This window comes from Delphinus delphis, chromosome 3, assembly GCF_949987515.2.
Source record: "Delphinus delphis chromosome 3, mDelDel1.2, whole genome shotgun sequence".
Taxonomy (NCBI): domain Eukaryota; kingdom Metazoa; phylum Chordata; class Mammalia; order Artiodactyla; family Delphinidae; genus Delphinus; species Delphinus delphis.
Window position 1 is genome coordinate 66,692,836 of NC_082685.1, and position 22,632 is coordinate 66,715,467.

The 22,632-nt window shown below is 39.2% G+C and overlaps 1 protein-coding gene across 6 annotated transcripts in view; it reads right to left on the minus strand.

The window, feature by feature from the left end:
• The window catches only part of SLC27A6 (solute carrier family 27 member 6), a 64,152-nt gene that overhangs the window by 28,860 nt on the left and 12,660 nt on the right, over positions 1 to 22,632 (minus strand). For all 6 annotated transcript variants that reach the window (XM_060006954.1, XM_060006956.1, XM_060006957.1 and 3 more), the window contains 2 exons: positions 15,718 to 15,876; positions 14,296 to 14,420 (listed from right to left, as the gene is read on the minus strand). In XM_060006954.1, the coding sequence (XP_059862937.1) occupies positions 14,296 to 14,420; positions 15,718 to 15,876 (284 nt within the window). The remainder of the gene's footprint in view (positions 1 to 14,295; positions 14,421 to 15,717; positions 15,877 to 22,632) is intronic.

Below are 22,632 nucleotides of genomic sequence, written 5' to 3' on the forward strand. Positions count from 1 at the left end.
TGGCACGATGGACTGGGAGGTTGGCAGGAGTCAGAGATAGCAGCTAAAATATGATTAGAGGAGGAATCCAGATTATGGTCAGGGAAATGGAAAAGGAGGGTCAGCAGAACGACAAATGTATGGAAGAAAAAAATCATCAAGATTGGCAAAGGGAGCCTTCAAACGTCACCCTGGAGTTTATGGAAATTAAGAGGAGGGTCTGAGGTTGCTAATTATATTTGGTCTTATATGCGTCCATTTTGAAGGTGATTTGTGAAATTAGTGGTAAATCATCTAAAATACAACCAAATCTTCCTAATGCCCATCTATAATTTAAAGAATCTCCTCTCTGTCCATAAGTCTCCTGAAGGCTTCTTTAATTTAATTTTTTTAATAAATTTATTTATTTTTGGCTGTGTTGGGTCTTCGTTACTGCATGCGGGCTTTCTCTAGTTGTGGCGACCAGGGGCTATCCTTTGTTGCAGTGTGTGGGTTTCTCACTGCGGTGTCTCCTCTTGTTGTGGAGCACAGGCTCTAGGCATACAGGCTTCAGTAGTTGTGGTGCATGGGCTCAGTAGTTGTGGCGCATGGGCTTAGTTGCTCCGCGGCATGTGGGATCTTCCCGGACCAGGGCTCGAACCCATGTCCCCTGCATTGGCAGGTGGATTCTTAACCACTGCGCCACGAGGAAAGTCCCTGAAGGCTTCTTTAGAACAAATTCCTATTCCTTTCACTTCTTCCTGAGTTATGAAGTTACTACCTAACTGTCACTGGATATCTAAGCTGTGTTGGGGACAGAATGAGAAGAGCATGCATAAATACATGTACGATTAAATGAACTAATGAACACATAGCACCTTCATATGTACATACACAAGAGAAAGTCACAGAGTGGCAGAGACTAAGACACAGAGAGACAGAGATGGAGAATCTGAGAGAGTGCATGAGAGACAAAAAGACAGATAGAAAGCAGGAAAGGCAGAGAGTGAAAGTGAAAGAGAGAGAGAGAGAATATGAACAAAACAGAGAAAGGGACAGAGTGAAATAGAGATACACAGAAACATAGAAACAGAGTGACATATGCAGAGGCAGAGAGAGACCCACCGCATGTGAGAGAAACACAGAGACACTCAGAGAGCTGGACACACACACACACACACAGAGATGCAAAGTGAGACACATTCACACAGCACAGAGATCCACAACACACACAAAGTGAAAGACAGTGACAAAGAAGCATGCACACAGAGGGATATTCTCTGTCACTCTCTCTCTCACACACACACAAACACACACATACAGAAACACACACAGCAAAAAAAAAAAAAAAGATATAAACTAGACACATATACCAGAAGGCAGAGAGGCACACACATAAAGACACACAGCTGCTCACAGAGACATCAGTATTGAGACACACGGAAAGAGATACATGCAAATAAAGAGACTTACAAACAGAAATCAAGGCAAACAGAGTCCAAGAAAGGGGGAAAAGCAGAAATCCAGAGAGAGTGGGACGGGAACAAAAGACACGTCTGCAGCCATATCAGAAGAAGCAAGGGAGTGAAATATGTCTGTACCTCCATGACCAGGTTATTATATTATCTCATTTTAATCACCATGACAACCTCATGAAATAAGAAGCATTATCCCCATTTTGCACATGGGGATAATGAAGTTCAGGTCCAAAGTCATACACCAGATAAACAAAGATAGAATTTGAACTCATCAAAGTGTAAGTGCTCTGTGGGCAGAGAGGGTGGGAAGGAACGAGGGATGAGAGGAAAGAAGGAAAGAAGGAAAAAGGGGCAGAGGGAGAAAACCAGCTCAAAAACCCTTAACAGCCCCTGCTCTATTTTTCCAAGCCTTTCCGCGTGATTTCAGTAATAGGAAGCAATTGAAACCTGGGTTTCTAATTCAGTAGTAAGTGCTTAAATGTTTATACACTGGCACACACACACAGTAAGCCATTTTACAGTACACAGAAAGGACTCATTTTATTGTCAGCCCTTTAAAATCCCATTTGAAATTTAAGAGAGAATTTGCTGAATGGGTCAGAGCTTTTAATGTAGTGACCCCAGGGTTATGGATTTCAGTAGACAGTCCCTCTGGCTTTCAGTACCACGCATCACAATGGTGTGCGGATAGCAGTGAAGGAGTCATGTTATTTTGTACCAAGGCTCTTGTTTCTTCAAAACATCCTTTGAGAGCTGTTTTCCAGGAGTGTCTGTTGAGCTACTATATTTGAGGCAGTGGTTGAACTACAGTTACCTCCTACCCAGTCACAGATTTATTCACTTGCCAAATATGCAGGTCTCTAACAACACCTCTTAGAAACAAAACCTCTTTCTTCCAGACCATGTGCTTAATCCTACTCAGTGAATCTATAACACACCCAGGCTGAAGAGGCTCTTTGTATGCCTGTGAAAAGTGAAACTCTGGAGGCTCTGTTTCAATACAAGTAATTTTGTGTATCAACCCTGATTTCTCAGGAAACAAAGACGGTTGTTAGATGGAGAGACAGAAAAGAAACATAAACTCATGGGAAGACAGAAGAGAAACATAAACTCAAAGTGGAAAAAAAGGGACAAATCATTTCTGCCTTCAGCCCTGGATAACTAGCAGCTTAATGCACAAAACAAAAGTATGGTCTAATTCCTTTACTAAAACATATTAACAACATGTGTTAGGGATTATGATTCTTCCATCATGATTCTATTTAACAGAAGACCTCTTTTCCCTAACACCCACTGATAATCACATACGCAAATGTATCGCACATGTACACAACCCTGTAATAAGAAGAATATACATTCCAACAGTTTGCTTCTTTCATGGACACTCTACTACTACACACTGGAAAAATAAAGGCAGCAAGCCCAGTGGGTATCACAGAGCAGGGACAAAGAAACCTTAAATGCAAACAGGATATGAGAGAATCCTGTTAACAAGAAAATAGGCACAAAACAGCAGTTTCTTATACTGAAGCAGGAAAGGCACGGTGGAGGGGAGAGGGCAGGGGACTCTTTTGAGAAAGGACATAAGAGGATTCAAAAGGAGAGGCCCCCAACGCTAAGATAGCGTGGGCTCAGCTGCCCGAGTCTTGGTGTAGCTGCCTTTCCAGTCTGGTTACGGGCAGGCCACGGTTTCAGAGATAACAGTCATCAGTTCAACAAACCATTTTAAGTCACAAATAACAGCTAGAAAAGACCTCTGTGATTGCAAATGTTACAGCAGAAAGATGTACCACATAGTGGGCTTATTTCCAATTCATTTTCTAGAAATAATAAGTAATTGAGATTACCATTTGCAGACCACTCCCTCTGCACAGGTGCTTTCTATCCTGGCAGCACTGGTGAGAACTGAAAATGGGAGGAAATCAATGCTTCAGACCAGAGGCATTGCACAGTTGCCTTGTAGAGAAAGACCAGCTCCAGGAGTCTGCAGGACTCACCTCTGACCCAAATGACTGTTTTCACTCACCTAGAAAAAGGCTGTGCAGATGTAAAGGGAGGATGATCTTCCTGGGAAACCCAGAAAGAGGTCACCTGAGCCACAGCTACCACAAGTCACTAATGAATGTTCTGAAAAGTTCAGGGGCCCATTAAAAGTGCAGGATAATTTCTGCTGTGAGCTGGAAGCAGCAATGGCCTGACACCCTTCCCGCAATGATGCTGACTTTGATTTTTCCAAAGTCTCTCCCTGAACTCTGTCCTCCCCAGGAACTCTGACTTTCTCATTACAATTGAGCTTTCCTTTCAGTTCTGGACTAGGCAAAGATTGTGCCCATCATGAACACATAGGTGTCCCAGCAACTGGTCTCATTACATTTGTTACTTTATTTTTTTAAATAATTCAACAAATTTTTATTGAGCACTAATATGGCAGGCACCATTCTGAGTACTGAGGATATAACTAGAGATAAAAATGATAAACTCCCTGCTTTCCTGGAACTTATATAATAGGGTGGGGAGATTAAGTGACAACAAATAAAAATTATCTATAAAATATGTAATGGGGTAATAAGTTCTATGAGGAAAATACAGCAGGGAAAGAGGACTCAGAGACAAACACTGTAATAAAGAGCTGACGCCATTCTTGATGTTTGACTGCTGAGAGCTTTCAAACCACCCCCAATCCCCTTTCCTCTTCTGCCCTATATCTGGGCAAGCTCTTGAGAAAGCCCAGGGCTCCTTCCTTTGGCAGCAACAGGAAATTCAAAGCGCATGAGCAATCCTGCATGCACAAGGCCCCTCAGCCTAGTGCTTGCCTCTTATCACAATAAAAGCTGAACCTGTCTCTTTCCCCTATTTTCTCAAGCCAGTTTTTGGCCTGCTTGGGCCCCTGCCCTACTCTCCCCAGAAAGCCCCATCATAGGAGTGATAAACCTGTTCATATTCTCTTACTGCATGTGTGGCATCGTCATCAGTCTCCACTTTTGAACCAGATTTTGGGTACGGGGTCCACTGGAGTTGGGAAGGTGACCATACCAGACGTTTATAGGGGTTGTCGCCAGAGAAATGCTCTCCAAACAGGAGGAGGAGGGGATTTCAATGGATCAGGGAGTGAGGCATGCAAATATACGGGCGAACACTCAGTGGGAGGAAACTGAGAACCCTGGTGCACTGAAGAAAAAGAGAGGAGGTCAGTGAGGTTGGGGTGGAGTAAACAAGTAGTCTGGTGGGGTGAGGGAGCGGATAGGGGAGGAGGTCCCAGCAGGGGAAGCAGATCACATAGAGCTATGTGACCCATGCCAAGGGAATCTGGACTTTTCCTCCAAGTAAACTATCAGAAGGATTTGAGTAGTGAAGTAACATAATCTGACTTACATTTTAACAGAATCATTCCAATTGCTATGTAAGAATTGAAGTTAGGGGGGCAAAATGGAGTTAAGAAGAGGCCATTGCTGGAATTTCAGGGGAGAAGTAGTGCTGATGGAGATGACAGCAGCAGGTCAGGTGGTAAGAGGAGGTTTGAGTCTGGATATATTTAAAGGTTGAAACTGCAGGATGTGCTCATGGACTGGACAGGAGGTGTGAGAAAAAGAGAAGCTGCAAGGGACATTCTAGAGTGTTTGTGACTGAGTACCTGGAAGAATGGAGTTGTCACTAACTGAGACAGTCAAGATGGAAGCAAGGAGTACATGCTGAGGCGGAAGGTGCTGACAAAGTTCGCCATTTTTTTTTTTTTTTTGCTGTATGCGGGCCTCTCACTGTTGTGGCCTCTCCCGTTGCAGAGCACAGGCTCCGGACGAGCAGGCTCAGCAGCCATGGCTCACGGGCCCAGCCGCTCCGCGGCACGTGGGATCTTCCCGGACCAGGGCACGAACCTGTGTCCCCTGCATTGGCAGGCAGACTCTCAACCACTGCGCCACCAGGGAAGCCCAAAGTTCGCCACTTTTGAGACGAGATGTCAATCAGATTTCTAAGTGGAGATGCCAAGTAGGAATCTAGACACATAAAAGTTGACATCAAGGGAGAAGACAGGGCTACAGATATAAATTTGAGAGTTAAGTTGTAGATGGTATTTGCAGCTGGGAACATGTCCAGAGAGAAAAGGGAAAAGCTTGATTGAGAGTCCTGGACACACTAACAATTAGAGGTCAGGAAGATGGAGGAAGATCCAGCAATGGAGACAACTTAAAGCTATAAACTGGCATTCCTGAACCTGGTTTATATGAGTCTAATGTAAAGACAGGTACTGATAAATGCAGTTCTGAACCTGTCAGGCTGGAGGCTAGAAAAATTTTGGCACATCTGCTATGATAACAAAACTGTTTTGCAAGGCCTCTTGGGAGAAGGCTGTCTCCTCTTCCAGAGAGCCCCCAGCATTACGGTCAATCTGTTTTCATTTGTACTTCAGTACTTAATTCATTCATCCTTATGTCAGCTCTGGATGTAATTGTTATTACACTCATTTTATAGATGAGAAAACTGGGGTGGAGGCTGCTCAGAAAAGCAAAAAATTGTCCAAGATCAGAGAGCTTGTAAGACAGGGAAGACAGGCTTGAACTTCAAGCTCCCCAACCCTAGGGGGCAAAGAAATTAAATGCTTTGCCTGATGTCACATGATGAATTAATGGAAAAGATGGAATTAAAACCCTCATCTTGGGCTTCCCTGGTGGCGCAGTGGTTGAGAGTCCGCCTGCCAATGCAGGGGACATGGGTTCGTGTCCCGGTCCAGGAAGATCCCACATGCTGCGGAGTGGCTGGGCCCGTGAGCCATGGCCGCCGGGCCTGCGCATCCGGAGCCTGTGCTCCGGAACAGGAGAGGCTGCAACAGTGAGAGGCCCGGGTACTGGAAAAAAAAAACCCTCATCTTTACATTCATTGTTACTTTTTTTCATTGGGGATAAAATCATCTTTTGGAAAATTCTAGTTGGTAATAATTTGCTAAAGATTCTTGTATTTGCTGGTAAGCCTTACTGGAAGGGCAAAGATCAACCATTTCTGACCTTGACTTCCTATGTCCGTAGCATGAGTATCAGGAACACACAATTAAAGGAATAGGCAATGTGAAAAACAGCAAATAAACAGTAAAATAAATAGTCTTGAAGGTATATTTTAAAATGTTAAATCAGTCTGCGATGTAGGAAAACCTTACTAACATACCACATTTACAGTAACAGCAGGATAAACCCCAAGGGGAAACAGGTATAATGTTTTCAGGGTTTCTTATTTTATTTTTATTTCTAATGTTTTTGTGTGAGAAGTATAATATAAAATTGTTAATATTTTAACATTATTAAAAAGTTTTATTTTAAAATAATCATGATCTAAATTGACTTTTACAATCAATGTTGTATGATTTTTGTTAGTCAAAGGCCAATTATTTTTTAACGCCACAAAAATTACTCTAATTTTATAATGACATTCATGGAAAACATTACCATGTTCTGCATAAAAATAAAATCCTTCCATTTGTATTGGCTTACCACTTTACATTTTTTCACATATATCTCATAACCAGATGGTGAGAATCAAAGGCCGAATTAGGAGAGGTAGGTATTTATATAAAGACAGGAACTATGGCTCAAAGAGAAAAGACCAGCAGAGTCATACAACAAGAGCTTGAAACTGAGCCTGTCTTTTGATTCCACAGCCAACACACTATCTGATGGCTTTCCACATAAAGCTAAATTTGTAGGGAAATTTAATAAATAAAGGATATATGTATTCTTAATGGAAATGACAGCAGGAAAGGTATAAGCAGATAGACAGAAAAAGATATGTATACTTTATATGTACCACTACCCACGAACTACGAATCATTAAGTATTAAAATTGGCACTTATAAAAAGTCTTTAATATATACGCAGTTCTAAAACTTTCCAAAACATTAATTCCCTCCTAATTCTACTGACATTTAGGTTGCTAATAGCTATTTTTTTATCTTACTCCCTCATATTTCTTTTTGTTTTTTCCTTCTGCCTTTATTTATTTGGCTGTGTTGGGTCTTTGTTGCTGCGCTCAGGCTTTCTCTAGCTGCAGCGAGCGGGTGCGGTGCGTGGGCTTCTCGTTGCAGTGGATTCTCTTGTGGCGGAGGAAGACGGGCTCTAGGCATGCAGGCTTCAGTAGTTGCAGCACGCAGGCTCAGTAGTTGCGGCACACCGGCCCTAGAGCGCACAGGTTTCAGGAGTTGTGGTGAGCAGGCTCAGTAGTTGTGGCTCACAGGCTCTAGAGCACAGGCTCACTAGTTGTGGTACACAGGCTTAGCTGTTCCATGGCATGTGGGATCTTACTGGACCAGGGAATGAACCTGTGTCCCCTGCATTGGCAGGCTGATCCTTAACCACTGCACCACCAGGGAAGTCCCCTTCATCATTTATTAGTTGGAATTCTTCTGGTTCCTGTCCCCGTCATTTGTGTACCTGATATTCTGAATGAAGTAGAATATAAGCCATGCTGAAGAAATAATCATCAAAATAATGAAGGATATTGACATGAAGACTAGAGAGCCACAGCTGAAGTTCTTTGGCAGCGTTCGAGTTCCAACCGCTATTGTCATTTGTAGAGATGTTTTTCTCCAGGTAACTCAAAATATCCTTACCTCTCAATTCTGTAATCATGACAGCAATAATATGTCAAGTGCCTGGATGAGTCATGGTGACTGGCTTCTCTTTGGATTTATTATTGTAGATAAGCACAGCAACTGCATTGTGGAAAGCAGCCTGTGATATTTTCTCTTTAAAGGTGCAATTTCCCCTCTGCAGCAAGGAAATTCACTGTTTGATGTTAGGAGGGACAAAGAACCATGTTTGAGGATCACAGCTCAGATGATCAGCAAAGTTCTGAAGGCCAGAATCTTAAATCAAGGTTGTTGGCAGGGCCATCTTCCCTCTGAAGGTCCTAGTGGAGAATCCTTGCTTGCCTCTTCCAGCTTCTGGTAGCTCCAGGCGACCTTGGCTTGTGGCTGCATCACTCCAACCTCTGCCTCTGTCTTCACATGGCCTTCTCCTCTGTCATCCCTCATATTTCTATATTTGCAGTTTCTAAGCAGAAAAGAAAGTTCTGGTTCCTTGCTGACTTTTCTAAATGCTTTCATATTTAGTGTGAGAATAGTAAACACATCTTTGATTTATTTAAGAAAAACTGGGTTTTAAAAGAGAGTTGATTTTCTCAACCATGTAATAATATGCTTCAAATATTTGGGGAAAAGAAAAAATTTAAAAATATCTTTAAACGACTAGGTCTTGGAGGTAAAATCAATTGTTTTGAGTGTTGTCGAGAAAACAATGGTAATGAAACTAAATCAGAACATCTTAATAACAAATAAAATTCACAATAGTTTTAAAACGGCATTCCTTAGAGGTTACTATGTGTGATGAAAAAGTTTCCACAGCTTAATGCTTTGAGAAACTACATCTTTCGCAAGATGTGAAATGGGGAAAACATAATGGTAAAACACTTGAAGTTATATAGAAACTAAGAAAATGAAAACATGATAAAAAGAACAAATGCTTTAAAAATATCCATTTTCAATTAGAAAAGAAAAGAATAAATGGTAATGCCCTGAATCAGGGACAAGGTAATGCCACTGCACTTAGCCTTTACCTGTCTTCAGACCCATTCAAAACATAACTGGTAAAACAAACAAACAACAAATTCAAGAGATTTAGGTTAAGTCAGCATCATTTAGTCTCCCCTACTGGAATTTTATTCTCTGGTACTGTTGCATTGTCTTTATCCTTACATCTTATCTAAATATAACAAGGAAACCTCTTAAAGCTTGAAAGAAATGATAGACTTTCTTTGGAGAAAATAAAGTAGGTGTCCTTTCATGTTGAAGTCTGAAAAAAACCTCACGTCATCAATTTCAACATTTTCATTTTTTTACCCTCAAAAAACACTTAGGGGTTCACTGTAGGACTGTCTAAACATTACTAGTGACATATTTAGTACAATCCATATGGAATTTAATGAACAATATTTAATGAAAAATATTTAATAAATATTCATCAAACATTCAGGTGTTTAAAAATGTCTCTTTTCATGATGGGAGTTGAGCATAATCTGTTTTGTCGAAGTTTTAATATATTTGCACTACAGTATCCAGAATCATAAGTATACTTTCTGGCTCCCAATAAATATCTTAGATTTTAAGAAAATAGAATAAAGAAACAGGATATAATTAATAGAAAACATATATACAAATATATACTAAAGAATATAAGCTATGCCTTGAGAATGTCAAAACGTGGGTGTTCCACATTGAGAGCTATAGACAAACTATATAGTGTAAATGATAAACTATAATGTTAACTTGAAAAACAGGCATCATACTTATGCATTATAACATAGGTCTTTGCTAACTAGGTCCCATCCCTTGCACTCTTTGGGCTCCAGATTCTTGCATCCAACTGCCTATTTTACTTCTTACCCTGGATGTCTAATTAACACACCAAACTTAACAGGTCCAAAAGAAATTTAATTTTCATTCCCCAAATCTCAGTTTTCCTTATCTCAGCAAATGGTTTGCAATTTGCCTAGACATTTGAACCAGAAACCTGGGACGCATCCTTGATTCTATCCATTTCTTCACTCTTCACTCCCTATTCTTGAACTAACAAGTCTTGTTATCTTTCCTTCAAAACAGATCCCAAATTGGTATAGTATTTTCCAGTTTGCCTTCATCTTTTTCCAAATACTCTGATGGGAAGAAAATCAAATTTCTCCTCCAGGGTCTACTGAGCCCCATAAGATCTGGTCTATGGATGACCCAGACCCTTCTCTTTAAACACTCAGGCTATGTCCTCTGTGGGCTGCTCCGTTTTCAGTTTATTCCATCCAGACTGCAGTCCCCCAGCTTTTCCATGGCTGGATCCCACCTGTCATAAGGATTCCTCAGCTCACAGGTCACCATGTCAATGAAGTCTTCCCTGACCATTCAATCTATTATAATTAGCAATGCCCCACTCTCGCCACTCATTGGTCTCCATCACCTCAGCTGGTTTTGTTTCTTCATAATATTTCTCATTATCTGTAATCACTTTTCTTCATGTGTTTGCTGGCTTATTTTCTCTCTCCTCAAACCAGAGTGTAAGTTACGTGAGAAAAGGGGTCTTGTTTGTCTTCTGTGCCCCTTTCAACTCAAACCTACATTACTTGCATGAATGAATGAGTGACATGATCCTATTCCTAGGTAAATCCCTAGGTATGGCAGAGCTATTTAAATAAGATAAACTGTGCAGCAAGAGTCCCCCAGAGGATCACTGATGTCTAGAGTTCCACCACATTCCTCACCTATTGATATTAAATGCAGCATTAATATTAAGAAAATATAGAGCTAGACCCAATCATAAAATGTATGATGGTCTTCGGTAATGTAGAAAATATAGAAGATTGGAAAGTGGGGAAAGAGCTGCCTTCCTAGTCTCAGGGGAAGAGGATAATTGCCCCAACACTCCATGACTAAGAGAAGCCAGTACCTCAGCTTTTTTTTTTTTTTAAGGACAGTGTGGCTGCCAGCAGTTTGGGGCGAATCCAGTGTTTATGCGAAAGGAAATTTTGTAACTGGAGTTTTTAAAAAGAGAAAAAAGATGGGGTTGGGTCGGGGGTGCTAAGTGCTTCCAGCCAGGGAAAACCAACCCTAGGATGTTTTTATACAGCTATATACAAACACTCAACTCAGACTGTGGCTTCTGCCTGCAGGTAAATGTCCTTTGGAATATATTACTTACCTGAGATTGACAACAACTCTGGATATACTTAGGGAATATATGGTTTCGCTTTCTTTTAAAGATTTATATTAAATATCTATGGGGCTTCAAACCACGACTCATGAGACACGCAATTTAATTTCTTTGAGGATGTGGACCATGTCACTTGTTCACTCTGTGGCCCTACTTGAACCCCCTGCTATGCTGGCTGCACAGCAGACACTGACACTTCCTTTCAGGGGAAGTTCACTGAAAGGAATGAACACTGGACAGCAAGAAAGCAAGATCTCCTTGAAGGGATAAGATGTCATAACAAAATGACTTTCTCCCTTTCCCAATCTTTAATGCCAAGAACTGTTTGTACTCTTTCTGTGAGAAATCAACAAAGAGGATTAGGTAATACAACGCATCTCTGCTAAAAAAAATCATTCAGTTTTCCTTTGGCAAATCTATATTTATTTCTCTCTCTCCTCCTCAACTTGTCTTCAGGTAAGTGGTTAGAGATTATTACACAAACACTCGTCTTTCCTCAAAGAACTTTAATTAAGAGTTAGAATACTTAATAACTAAAAGCAACCAGGAGTTCTGCTTTCAATTCTCAGTTCTCTCAAATTCTCTGCAGCTATAGTATTTCCCCCCAAATCAGTGTATTACAAATTCAGAGAGGTGAAAAGACTATTTCATTTCATTTAAAAATGTCAAAGGAAAACACCTTGAAAAAAGACTTGTAGCAAATATGACAAACTGTTAATTCCTTTATTATATGAAATGAGAGCTCAAATGAATAAGATAAAACATTATGTGCCAAAGAGATAAATGAGTAAAAGACTCAGAAGAGGTATTTTAAAAGGGAAATACAGCTAGAAAACTATCCCACCTTGCCAGTAATCTTAACAAAGAAATTAAAAATGTTTGTTTCTAGTCTATAAAATTATAAATAAAATTAGAAATCTTTTCCTCGTTTTTTTTTTTTAAATAAGACATTCTTTGTTCAAACAGAATATCACTACGAAGCCCAAGCAAGTTGGGTTTCATCAACCGTATTTGACAGGGTGGGCCATGGAAACTGGCCTATTCTCCCTGTTCTCCATCCTACAGGGACTTTTGAGGAAGCTTAAAAAGCATAACGTGTTTTAGGTGTTACCCACGTAAGTAAAATGTAAGCGTTATTGACTGACAACAACAACAACAAAAACAACTAGTGTCGGGCTTCCCTGGTGGCGCAGTGGTTGAGAGTCCGCCTGCCGATGCAGGGGACACGGGTTTGTGCCCTGGTCCGGGAAGATCCCACATGCCGCGGAGCGTCTGGGCCCGTGAGCCATGGCCGCTGAGCCTGCGCGTCCGGAGCCTGTGCTCCGCAACGGGAGATGCCACAACAGTGAAAGGCCCACGTACGGCAAAACAAACAAACAAACAAACAAAAACAACTAGTGTCTAGTTTTCCATGAAGGACACTGGAAGACCACTATTTTTAATACCACTCAGTATCGATAAGAGACTGTGCAGTGGGCATACTCCCACATTGTTGATGAGATTCTAAATCACATCCACCACTCTGAACAGCAGTCTGGAAACATGCCATAAAAAAATCACCAAAATACCCATGCCCTTTGACTACCTTCACTTCTGAGGCCCTACATGAAGCTACTAAGTACAGCATCGTTTAAGGTGGTAAAACTTCAGAAAAAAATTAATGCATGAATCCAACCATTCAATAGATACTTACAGAGCAAATGATCTTGCAAAAGTTAATGTTGCTAATAAAGGATGAGAGGAAATAAGAATGGCTGGGGGCATGGTCTAGAAAAGCCATGAAGAAGTTCATTAAGTAGTGCTTACTATGTCCTATACTGAAGGAGGCTTTCATTTTACTGGAGGGCATTAATTCCTTAAATTACATAGTCCAGATATCATATCATCAAAGAATACAATGAAAACTATAAGAGAAAATATGTAGCTTGTGGTATTATAATTATTCTACTGGGAATCCTCAGGTAAGACCACAACTCTGATATTGGCAAAATCTCCTGGAGGAAAATAAAGGTCAAAAAGCTAAAACACTTTTCTGGGACTCCTTGTCTTAGCTAAGGATGTGGGGAATCTTTAGCTATTTGAAGTACTCCTGACCAAAGAAAGAGGAAGGATGGCTTCTCCCACAAGGAGGCAGGTCAGGAGTTAGATGGAAGGTCTCTCCATGGCAAACTCCAAGCTTAAATTTACAGGCATTTTGTAAATAAGATTATCCAGTTTCAGACTCTTCTCTGTGTTATCTCTCCTGTGTAATTCCATATCTTTAATAAAGTCTTATTTAAATGCCTCCAGCCTTGTCTCAGTTGTGCTGTGGGTAAAGAAAGGCAACCTCTGTCACCATCCTTCAAGGGCGGCTGGTTTTGATTTGATTACAGGCTGAGAAACTTCCTTGTAGCCTCAAGAATGCTTAGACAATCAGACAGTGAAAAAATAAGCATCTCAAAATACAAATGAGACCAGGAAAAGGACAACAACTTCTGAGGGCCAAAAAGCAAACGAACTAATAAAGACAAGCTTTAAGCTAATGCAACTGTCTCTGCGGGTCTATTTTCAGAAGGGGGCAATTTATCAAAAGTTCATGGAAATGATTGCTTGAGGTGGTGGGGAGACAAGTGCAAATCAAAGCAAAGTTTCTTTTTAAGTTTACAGCAAAACCAAACAAAAAGATATTCTGATGTAATCACTTATTCAAAAGAAAACAAATAGAAAAACAAGTATAATCATTGTTATTAGTTTTTGTGTGTTATTTAAAGACCAACATTTTAAAAGATGATCTAATTCAACCCTTGGAATAACTGCTTTCTGTAAACACAAAAAAATTTCATAATCAGATGCATGCTATGTTTACAGAAATTTTAATCCGTCTAAACATGAAGTGGACTGGATTGCGAGTCTGTCTTCTCCTGCCTCAATATAAAACACATTAGTACATTCCTGATATCCTCCTTTTATTTTCTCTGACTTGTTTTATACTCATTTTATCTTGGGGTTTTGTATACATCTTTGTAAGTCAGTTAAACTATGTTCTGGAAGAAAATGGAGTATAAGCAAACAAAAACTATTTTCTCTCAATTATTTTCTTTTTCTTTCTGAAGTTACATTTTCTCTCTGACAACGATTACTCTTACCTTAGGTTGTTTGCAAAGGTAGCGACAAAGTTCTCCAATGTACTGAAACACAGTCACATTATACTTTTTGCAGTCGTTCCAAAATTGGCTTGCTGAAAATTTCTTCTTTAACACACAAGTAGCACCTACAAGAAAAGGTATAAAAAGGCAAAAGGGAAAAAAATTCAAGGGCAGAATTAACATAAAACACAAATGATGTTGCTCTGTCTAGAACACTTTTGCTCACTTTCAAGGCTTTTATAATCCATCAGTGGCCATTTATATCAAGCTCATTTGAAAACATTAATCTTACAGTCCAATAAGTCTTTAAAAAATATTCATCTTGTAATTTTATATTCTGACTGTAGATACACTTTTTGCAATATATGGGATGAAAGAAGCAGTCAAAATATGTAGGAGAATTACAAGTATTAGAGCATGAATATAGATAAGGTCATCCTTCTTCACAGAAACCAAGAATATTCACTTGCTTTCAACGTTGAATATATACATATATTCATTTTTAAAAACTTTTAAGCAGTCTCAATATAGTTTGAGATTGAGAGCTGGTAAGGTAGAGTTAGTATGAAAGCACCAACAAAAAAGGTTCATTGATGACTGCTAATTGTAACATCCTAATTTTAATAACAATGTAAGTCATATGAATATGTTCCAAGGAAAATACTAATGTCTTGACCCTCATCTTTATTTATTGTGGACATTGATCATATTTGAAATATACTATTCTATAAGATTACTTTATAGTATTTTAGACAAACATAAATAATGGTGAATTATCTCTGTATATTATTTCTGGGCTAACTAGTAACAGACACATAATCTCAGCACGGTTATGAATGGAATCTACTGAGTCACCAGCTCTACCAACTGACTTCTTGGGTATCTGGGGTACACTGTTTGCAAAGATAGCCTCAACAAGTTCTCCTACGCCCTTACCTTTGCAGTGTGAATTTGCCACCCTTCCCTTCAAGAAGTGGGGTCTCTTTCCCAACTCTTCAAATCTTGAATTTAAACTGGCTTTTGACTTGCTTTGATCAACAAAGTGCAGGTGAAATGATCCATGTTACTTCCGAGGAGGCTAAGACTTAAGAGCTACACAGCTTCTGAGTTCACCCTCTGGGAAGGCTCCTACCACCATTTAAGGGCAGGGGTGGCAATCACTCAAGGGTGAGCAACCACATGGAGAGGGAAGCCCTGTCTACAGCCAGATCCAACCACAAGGCCAAATTACTGCTCTTTCCACTTCAGGCATACACTGAAGTATGTGATGAAATTGTGTCCTTTTAATAAATATTTTTTTATAATTGTATAACATGCACACGATCACTCTGAATTCTACTGATAGAGTTTTGCACTTTAATGAAGGCAAGTTCCAATTATTAGGCATTTTGAGAACTTATGAAACAGAAAATAAAAGCTTACCTAACTCAATACATCCACCAATTCCCAGGAGAGATCCTGCGCTATGATACAGAGGAAGGGATATATAAATGATGTCATTGGAAGTACAACCAAAAGCCCATAATCCAGCAGAACTCTTCATAGCCTGCAGCTGACAAATCACAGCTGCTTTTGGGAGACCTAGAAGAAAAGAAAGAAAGAAAGAAAGAATAGAATAGATACTATGCTGGTATCAACTACAACAGCAGTTGAGACAAAAATACATCAAAATGGTCTATATCCTTGGTAAAAGGGGCCATACAAATGTCAGCTACAACTGTAATTAATCTCTAGAATCTTAGATCTACCCAGAAGGATTAAAACTATAAAATTACATAGAGTTTGAGATCTTGTAAGGTTCAAAGAGCCATATCTGCTATAAAGATGCCAAAAATATATCATTCTTTCTCTGGTTCAACATATTTACTGAATAAAGCCCAAGTTGTCATGGGTTTTTGGTGACAGCACATGTAGCTATGAACCCCAGTCTACAGTGACTTCCAGACACTCACCAGGGTGAGCCTCAAGTCCGCCTTGCTGCTGCACCTGCTTTGATATTTTCTGATAGGCTTTGTCCTCCATTTCCATTAACTGGAAGATCTCATACAGAAAATTGGCATGATCTTGCCTACCATCCTAACCAAAATTCATTTATTACATTTTTTCAAAAGAAGTTTCTGTGGCTTTTCCTGATAGGTTGGCATCTCACACCCTAAAAGAGTTTATTGTCATCCACATGTACTGAGAATCCCTCCAAAATTTCTTCTCAAAGCCATGTATAAAGATTTTGAGTGAGACTAGCATCCTTGATTCTTGATAATGCAATGCCTTTTCTTCTTCATTGAGAGAATCAAATATTTATGCATTTTCTGCTTCCGAGAAGTTCCCACCTACTGTTCTTCAGTCACCATATTCCCTACTTTCCATATTGTTCCTGACCTCATGGCAACCCAGCCTTAAAAATAACTTTTCAGTTGGAGGTATGTCGAAAAAAGAAGGATGCTTTATCTAGTTATTTTCCACCTGTGTGCTTATGTCACTCCTGTAAAGCATTTTAGTGAGCGAATTAGTCATGTTTTCGTTCCTAATTTGGTTAGCTTTAAGTGAATAATGATCTCATTAATTTATTATTAAACCATTCAAGGTACTCAGACTTTTTGATAAATGAGACAACAGATAGGAGCTTATCCAACAAATGAAAGTGATCAAAGGTTCATGGAGTTTAAAGTTTTAAAGAAGGAAAGAAGAACCAACAGAATAAATGAAGCGTGTTAAAACTGCAAGTTAAAGTCCCTTCTTGGAAGAGTTAGAAAGCACATTAACATATTAAAGCTTTCGACAAGCCCAACAGTACAGAAATGTTACTATTTTTTCAATGATGTTTCTCAAGCTCATGTGGTCATAAAGCCCCTTTACAACTTTTATTTCCCTTCTTTGTAGACATGAAGGGACATGCTGTGCCACATGCTTGGAGAAATGCTACCTTAGATGGTCTCTGAAGTCCTTTGTTCTTCTAACCTTCTATGAATCCCTAGCATTGAAACTCCCCACATGTCCGCAGATGTGAGGAGACCACTGCGATAAGGTCCAGGCGTAAAGGTGGGAGTGAGGCTGTGTCCAGTGAATTGGGGATTAGCAGGAAGAAGGAGGAACAGATGATATCTAGAGAAAACCAATTTAGGGGCAGGGATGAAAAAATCTGGGGAATTCGGGGATAATTTTGGAAAAAGGAAAGAATCCATAGGATTAAGGAGAAAGAGGGACAAAAGTAAATAGAGACATAGATGGTGATAGCAACTGGCCCCAGGCGCAGCGTGGAAGGCAGTTCTGTCTTTTTCCCCCTCCCACTACTTACCGGAGTGGCTGAAGGCAAGGCTGCTCTGACCAGGCTTAAATAGCCTTTCCTAGAGATCTTCAGGCACCTAACCAATTTCAGTGAGCAACAACAGAACCAGAAGCTGGCAGACTGAACACATACATACGCCAAAAGAATGGCCAACACAATTTTAGAAAGGCAGATGGGGACTTCCCTGGTGGTCCAGTGGGTAAGACTCTGCACTCCCAACGCAGGGGGTCCAGGTTCGTTGGGGAACTAGATCCCACATGCATACCGCAACTAAGAATTCACATGCCACAACTAAGACCCGGCTCAGGGAGGGAGGGAGGGAAGGAAGGAAGGAAGGAAGGAAGGAAGGAAGGAAGAAAAAAAAGAAAGGCAGATGGACAACTGGTGACTGACACAGCAGACCCAAGAAGATGAAACCGAAGCTGAAGCCTTGAAGAAAGTTGGTTTGCTCCCACAGAACCCCAGCGAGGCTCAGAAACTTGATGACCAGGTACCCCCCCCAGTGGAATATCAATATGGAACTATAAAGAGGGAGCTAAGTGGGAGTTATGTTTAAGAAGCAATTCCATTAGAGTCATAGATAAGGGAATCACCCCTTGTTCATCAAGATCTCACAGAATCTCCCAGGTCAAAGACATGTGAATGGTATAAAAACTGACCTCAATCCTTTCCTTACTCAGAGACATTCTAAGTCTGTTCCTGGGTCCATGGATATAATATTTTGGTGAGCTTGGGTAAACAGAACTTCATAGTAGTAAAATGATTAGGAAAGATTCAATATAATCCAAAATGCTCCCTTATAACCTGCCTGAAAGGGCTTATGAGCAAACTCTACTGCCGTCATCTAACTTTTCCAAGTCTCATTTCTTTACATCACTTCGTAACTTGCACCAACACCTTCATCGTTATCAACATTATAAGATTTTTATGTGAGAATCAAGTGATTTTTATGATAATAGGTGACATACTAATATTAATTCTCATGTTCATTACAATTATCATCACTTAATTCAGCTCTGGGTTTTGAGTTGCAAAACATCAGCTTATATTAGAGAGAGAGAACAAGAGAGATGCTTTTAATAAAAAGTGTCAATGAAGCCTCTAACAAGGCTCAATGTGAGACAGGCTGGGAGCTGGCGCCTGGGATCCTTTATTGGAGTTGCTTCACCTTGAGCAACAGAATACAAAGAAACTATAAGGGACTATAAAAATAACTGTGCACGCATGCACAGTTGAGGCAATTATGAACAATAAAATACAAAAAGGCCACAGCTCAACTGCCATTTCTGAGGTGCCCAGAGCAAAAGCAGGGCACTGCACGTGATCCCTGCACAAAGTACCACCCAGGGGGTGGGCAGAACACCTAAGCCACCCTCCAGCCCAACCCACCAATCCACCCCCACCATTTAAGGAACCAGTCCCTCCTCAGGGAGTAAGGGCACCTGTTACTTGTTTTCACTTCCTCATGTGCAGCACAAGTCCCGATAAAGCCTAGCATGAATCCCTCATCTGACCTCTTATCAATTTCTATTGAGTAGAACTTAATCAATTTCTATTGATTAAAGAGTCCAAGGGCCCTAGTCAGTAAAAAATATGATTTTGTTACATTCTTTGATAGCTTTGTATTTCTAAAGCATGACATCTACTATATGCCTAATTCTGTATGTTGCTCTGCTCTGATCTCTACAAGACCCCATGTTGCTCAGAACTTCAAGCTAACAGGAGATGCTACCTGTATAACTTTCCCTGTATAAGATCATTCACAATCCAAATTTGGAAGAATGTCAATAAATGCTTTTGATATTTTAAAATGCAAAAAATAAAATAAAATTACAGCCCCAGGTTGCTTCCTCCACACTGCTATAAGATCTGATGTGTATTCTCTGGAAAAAGATGAGCCTCTGGAAACACCAGGAAGAAGAGAGGTTGAACAAGTAGGGAGAATAAAAGAAAGTCTGCATCCTTCTCCAGCTCCCTTTTCACACTTGACTAGTTTTCCCTTCAAGATTTTTATCTGAGGAATCTAAGGCACCCAGAAGTAAAAACTGACAGTCACGAATCTCCCAACAAAATGTCGTGAGCAATGAAACTAACCAGCCCACAATCCCACTCAATCACACAGAGCTTCTAGTTAGGATTTGGTTTGTTTTTGTGTGTGTGTGTTTTGGTGGCTGCATTTTAAACATGCACAGCCAAAGGTCACCAGATATTTGAGAAAATCCTCTAGGGTAAAGAACAGAGAGCAACATAAAACAAAAGATAAAAGGATGACAGAGAAAATAGAGACAAGGTAGAGAGGAGAAATTTTCAAAAAATATTAATATTCTGAGAGATATGAGACAATGAAGTATCAATAATACAAAAATAACATGCTACAAAATGAGAAATAGTAAGAGAACACAAGGGTTAAAAGATAAATCTCTCAAAAAGTAAATCAAGGGGTCCCATCAGTGAAAAACAGATTTTTTTTTTGGCTGACTGCTAAAAGCTAAATTATAGAAAGTCATCTCTTGTCAAAAGGTTTACACCTTCCCATCTTGATTTTAAAAGCATGTCAAACAATCCACATGAGATGCCATAAACGTGAACAGCAGGAGGAAATGGTACAATCTTAGTGAATGGGAATTGGAATCAAAAGGATTTGCTGTCCTTCCTAGAATGCTCTAAAATGTCAAGGCAGTTGCTTGTGTTTAACTGTGAACAAATAAAAATTTATTGTTTTGCACTTAAAAAAAAGTAAATCAAAAGGTAAGAGAAGGAAAATAGGATATAAAAGATTAGAAAATTAATAACTAAGTGCAAGGAGGCCAATCTTTAAAAAGTTAGAGTTCCAAAGATAAAAGAACAAACAAGCAAACAAATATAATAGAAGGAGGGAATGGGCAGAAAGAATAGAAATAAAGAAGGAAAAAGAAGATATGTAGACACCTTTAAAAAAAAATTTTCAAGTACCTAGACTTGCAAGACATGAGTTTCTAGATTTAAAAGGCTTGCAAATTTACCAGCAAAATGGATAAGTAAGACTGGTTCCAGTACAAATAATCATGATATCATAGACTACTGAAGGCTAATAAAAGATTCTAAAAATCCCCAAAAAGAAAGAAAGAAAAACAATACCAGGTTGCAAGTAAAGGATTAGAAATCAGAAAGAAAAAGACTTCTCAATACGTGTACTGGAAGACAGAAGATAAAAAAGCAATGCCTTCAAGTCCCTGCATCAACATCATTTCTAATCTAGAATTCTATACAAACCAGTGTAAGGGTAGAAAAAGACACTTTCAGGCATATAAGGACTTAAAACATACCTGCTAAATACTCTTTATCAAGCAGCTAATGAAAGCAGTGCAGTGATAAAATGAAAAGCAAACTAAGGAAATGAATTTAGAATCTAAGAATCAGGGGATCAGAAAAAAAGAAAAGAGTTGAAGGGAATTCTCAGGGTGATGGTGAGGAATGAACCCAGGACAGTAAGAGAGCAACATGTCAAGACTGGAATCATAGGGAGGAAAGCTCTGGGAAGGGTGCAGCCAAGAACGTGGGCTTGACAGAATACAGACTAGCTTTTCAACATCTAAAGGTGAGTTACTTTTTAATAAAGGGATGGGTACAAACCATTTATAGGTGTATAGAAAACTAAACAAGCAAACAAACAAAACCAAATGATTAATCCAAGGTTGGGGAGAGTTTTACACGAAAGGAAATAAATATAATTTTGTTATACTATAGAGCTCAGCAAGAAATAGTATCTACTAAGTTATGATACTGATACCAATCAAACAAAAATTTATGATGAAACAATATTAGGGTGATATTGGGGAGAGAAAGTATCTGCACCAGAGAGAAAGAAATGAGTGGAGGGAGAGAGTGGTAAAGAAAGAAGATAAAATCCTCATCTTCCATTGTGGAAAAGCAGTACATACTTTTTAGTAGGTACCTATTAAGTATCCAGTAAAATACTATTCATAAATCTATTTAGATAAATGGAGGTGATTACAGAAGGAAAGATCTAAAAAATACTGAATGTAATTGGTTTCAGGATGGAGAAATAGAGGGGTAAGCAGGGTACTTTTCTCTAAAATTTTTAAAACTATTAGAATTTTTCATCTCTGTGCTGTATAACTTTAATACAAATAAATATCAAACAGAAAAAATTAATAGCGCTTTTGCTTTCAGCCTGTTGTGCAAATGTATCAAACACTCTGGTTTTAATCTTCAAGAACAAAAGATGTTAATAGTCTGCTCCACACTATTCTCTTTTGGGGTGGGGAGGGGGGTCGGAGGGAGCGGGGAGAGGTAAAGATTGTTTTGAAGACCAGAGTCACTTTCTATTTTTACAAGTACCTTCCATTGGAAGTTTTCAAAGCATATAATTTCCAAAATTTTATTGTCTCTTTCAAAGTCCAAAGTCAGTCTGAATTTATGCTGGCGACTTGATACATATTAGCATTTCCTAGTTTATTTATCAAAGCTGCTGCAAACAAAGTCAAAAAGAAAACCATAGTCTACTCTCCAGTATAGAGATCATTGTTAGCCTCCAAATAGGAAAAAGGAAAAGAAAAAAGTAAGAAAATTTTACTAATGCAATAGTAGTTTTGCTTCCCACTAGCTATCTACCTTACGTTTGGTAGTGTATATATGTCCATGCCATTGTAAAGCAATTATACTCCAATAAAGATGTTAAAAAAAAAAAAATAGTAGTTTTGCTTACAATACTACCTGTGCATAAGAAATTAGTACCAATATTTTTAATATGCCTCTAATTCAAACTCCCAGTCATCTTCAAATTAATTACAAAAGCTTACTTAGACTACCAAAGATATCATTCAATTTTTCTTAAGAATCAATTAAGTTTAACATTTCTTTTGAATTCTCAGGTAGTTTCACATTCTTTGTGTGTGTGTGTTGTTGTTTACCTAAAAAAGGGAAAGTTTAGTGACTTGATTCTATTTTGTATCCTTCCTCAAACCTGCAATGCCTTCAAGATTTCCTGTTTCTCACATGTTCCAATCAACTTATGCAAAACGAGGAGAGCCAGCTACAGGTACTTAAAT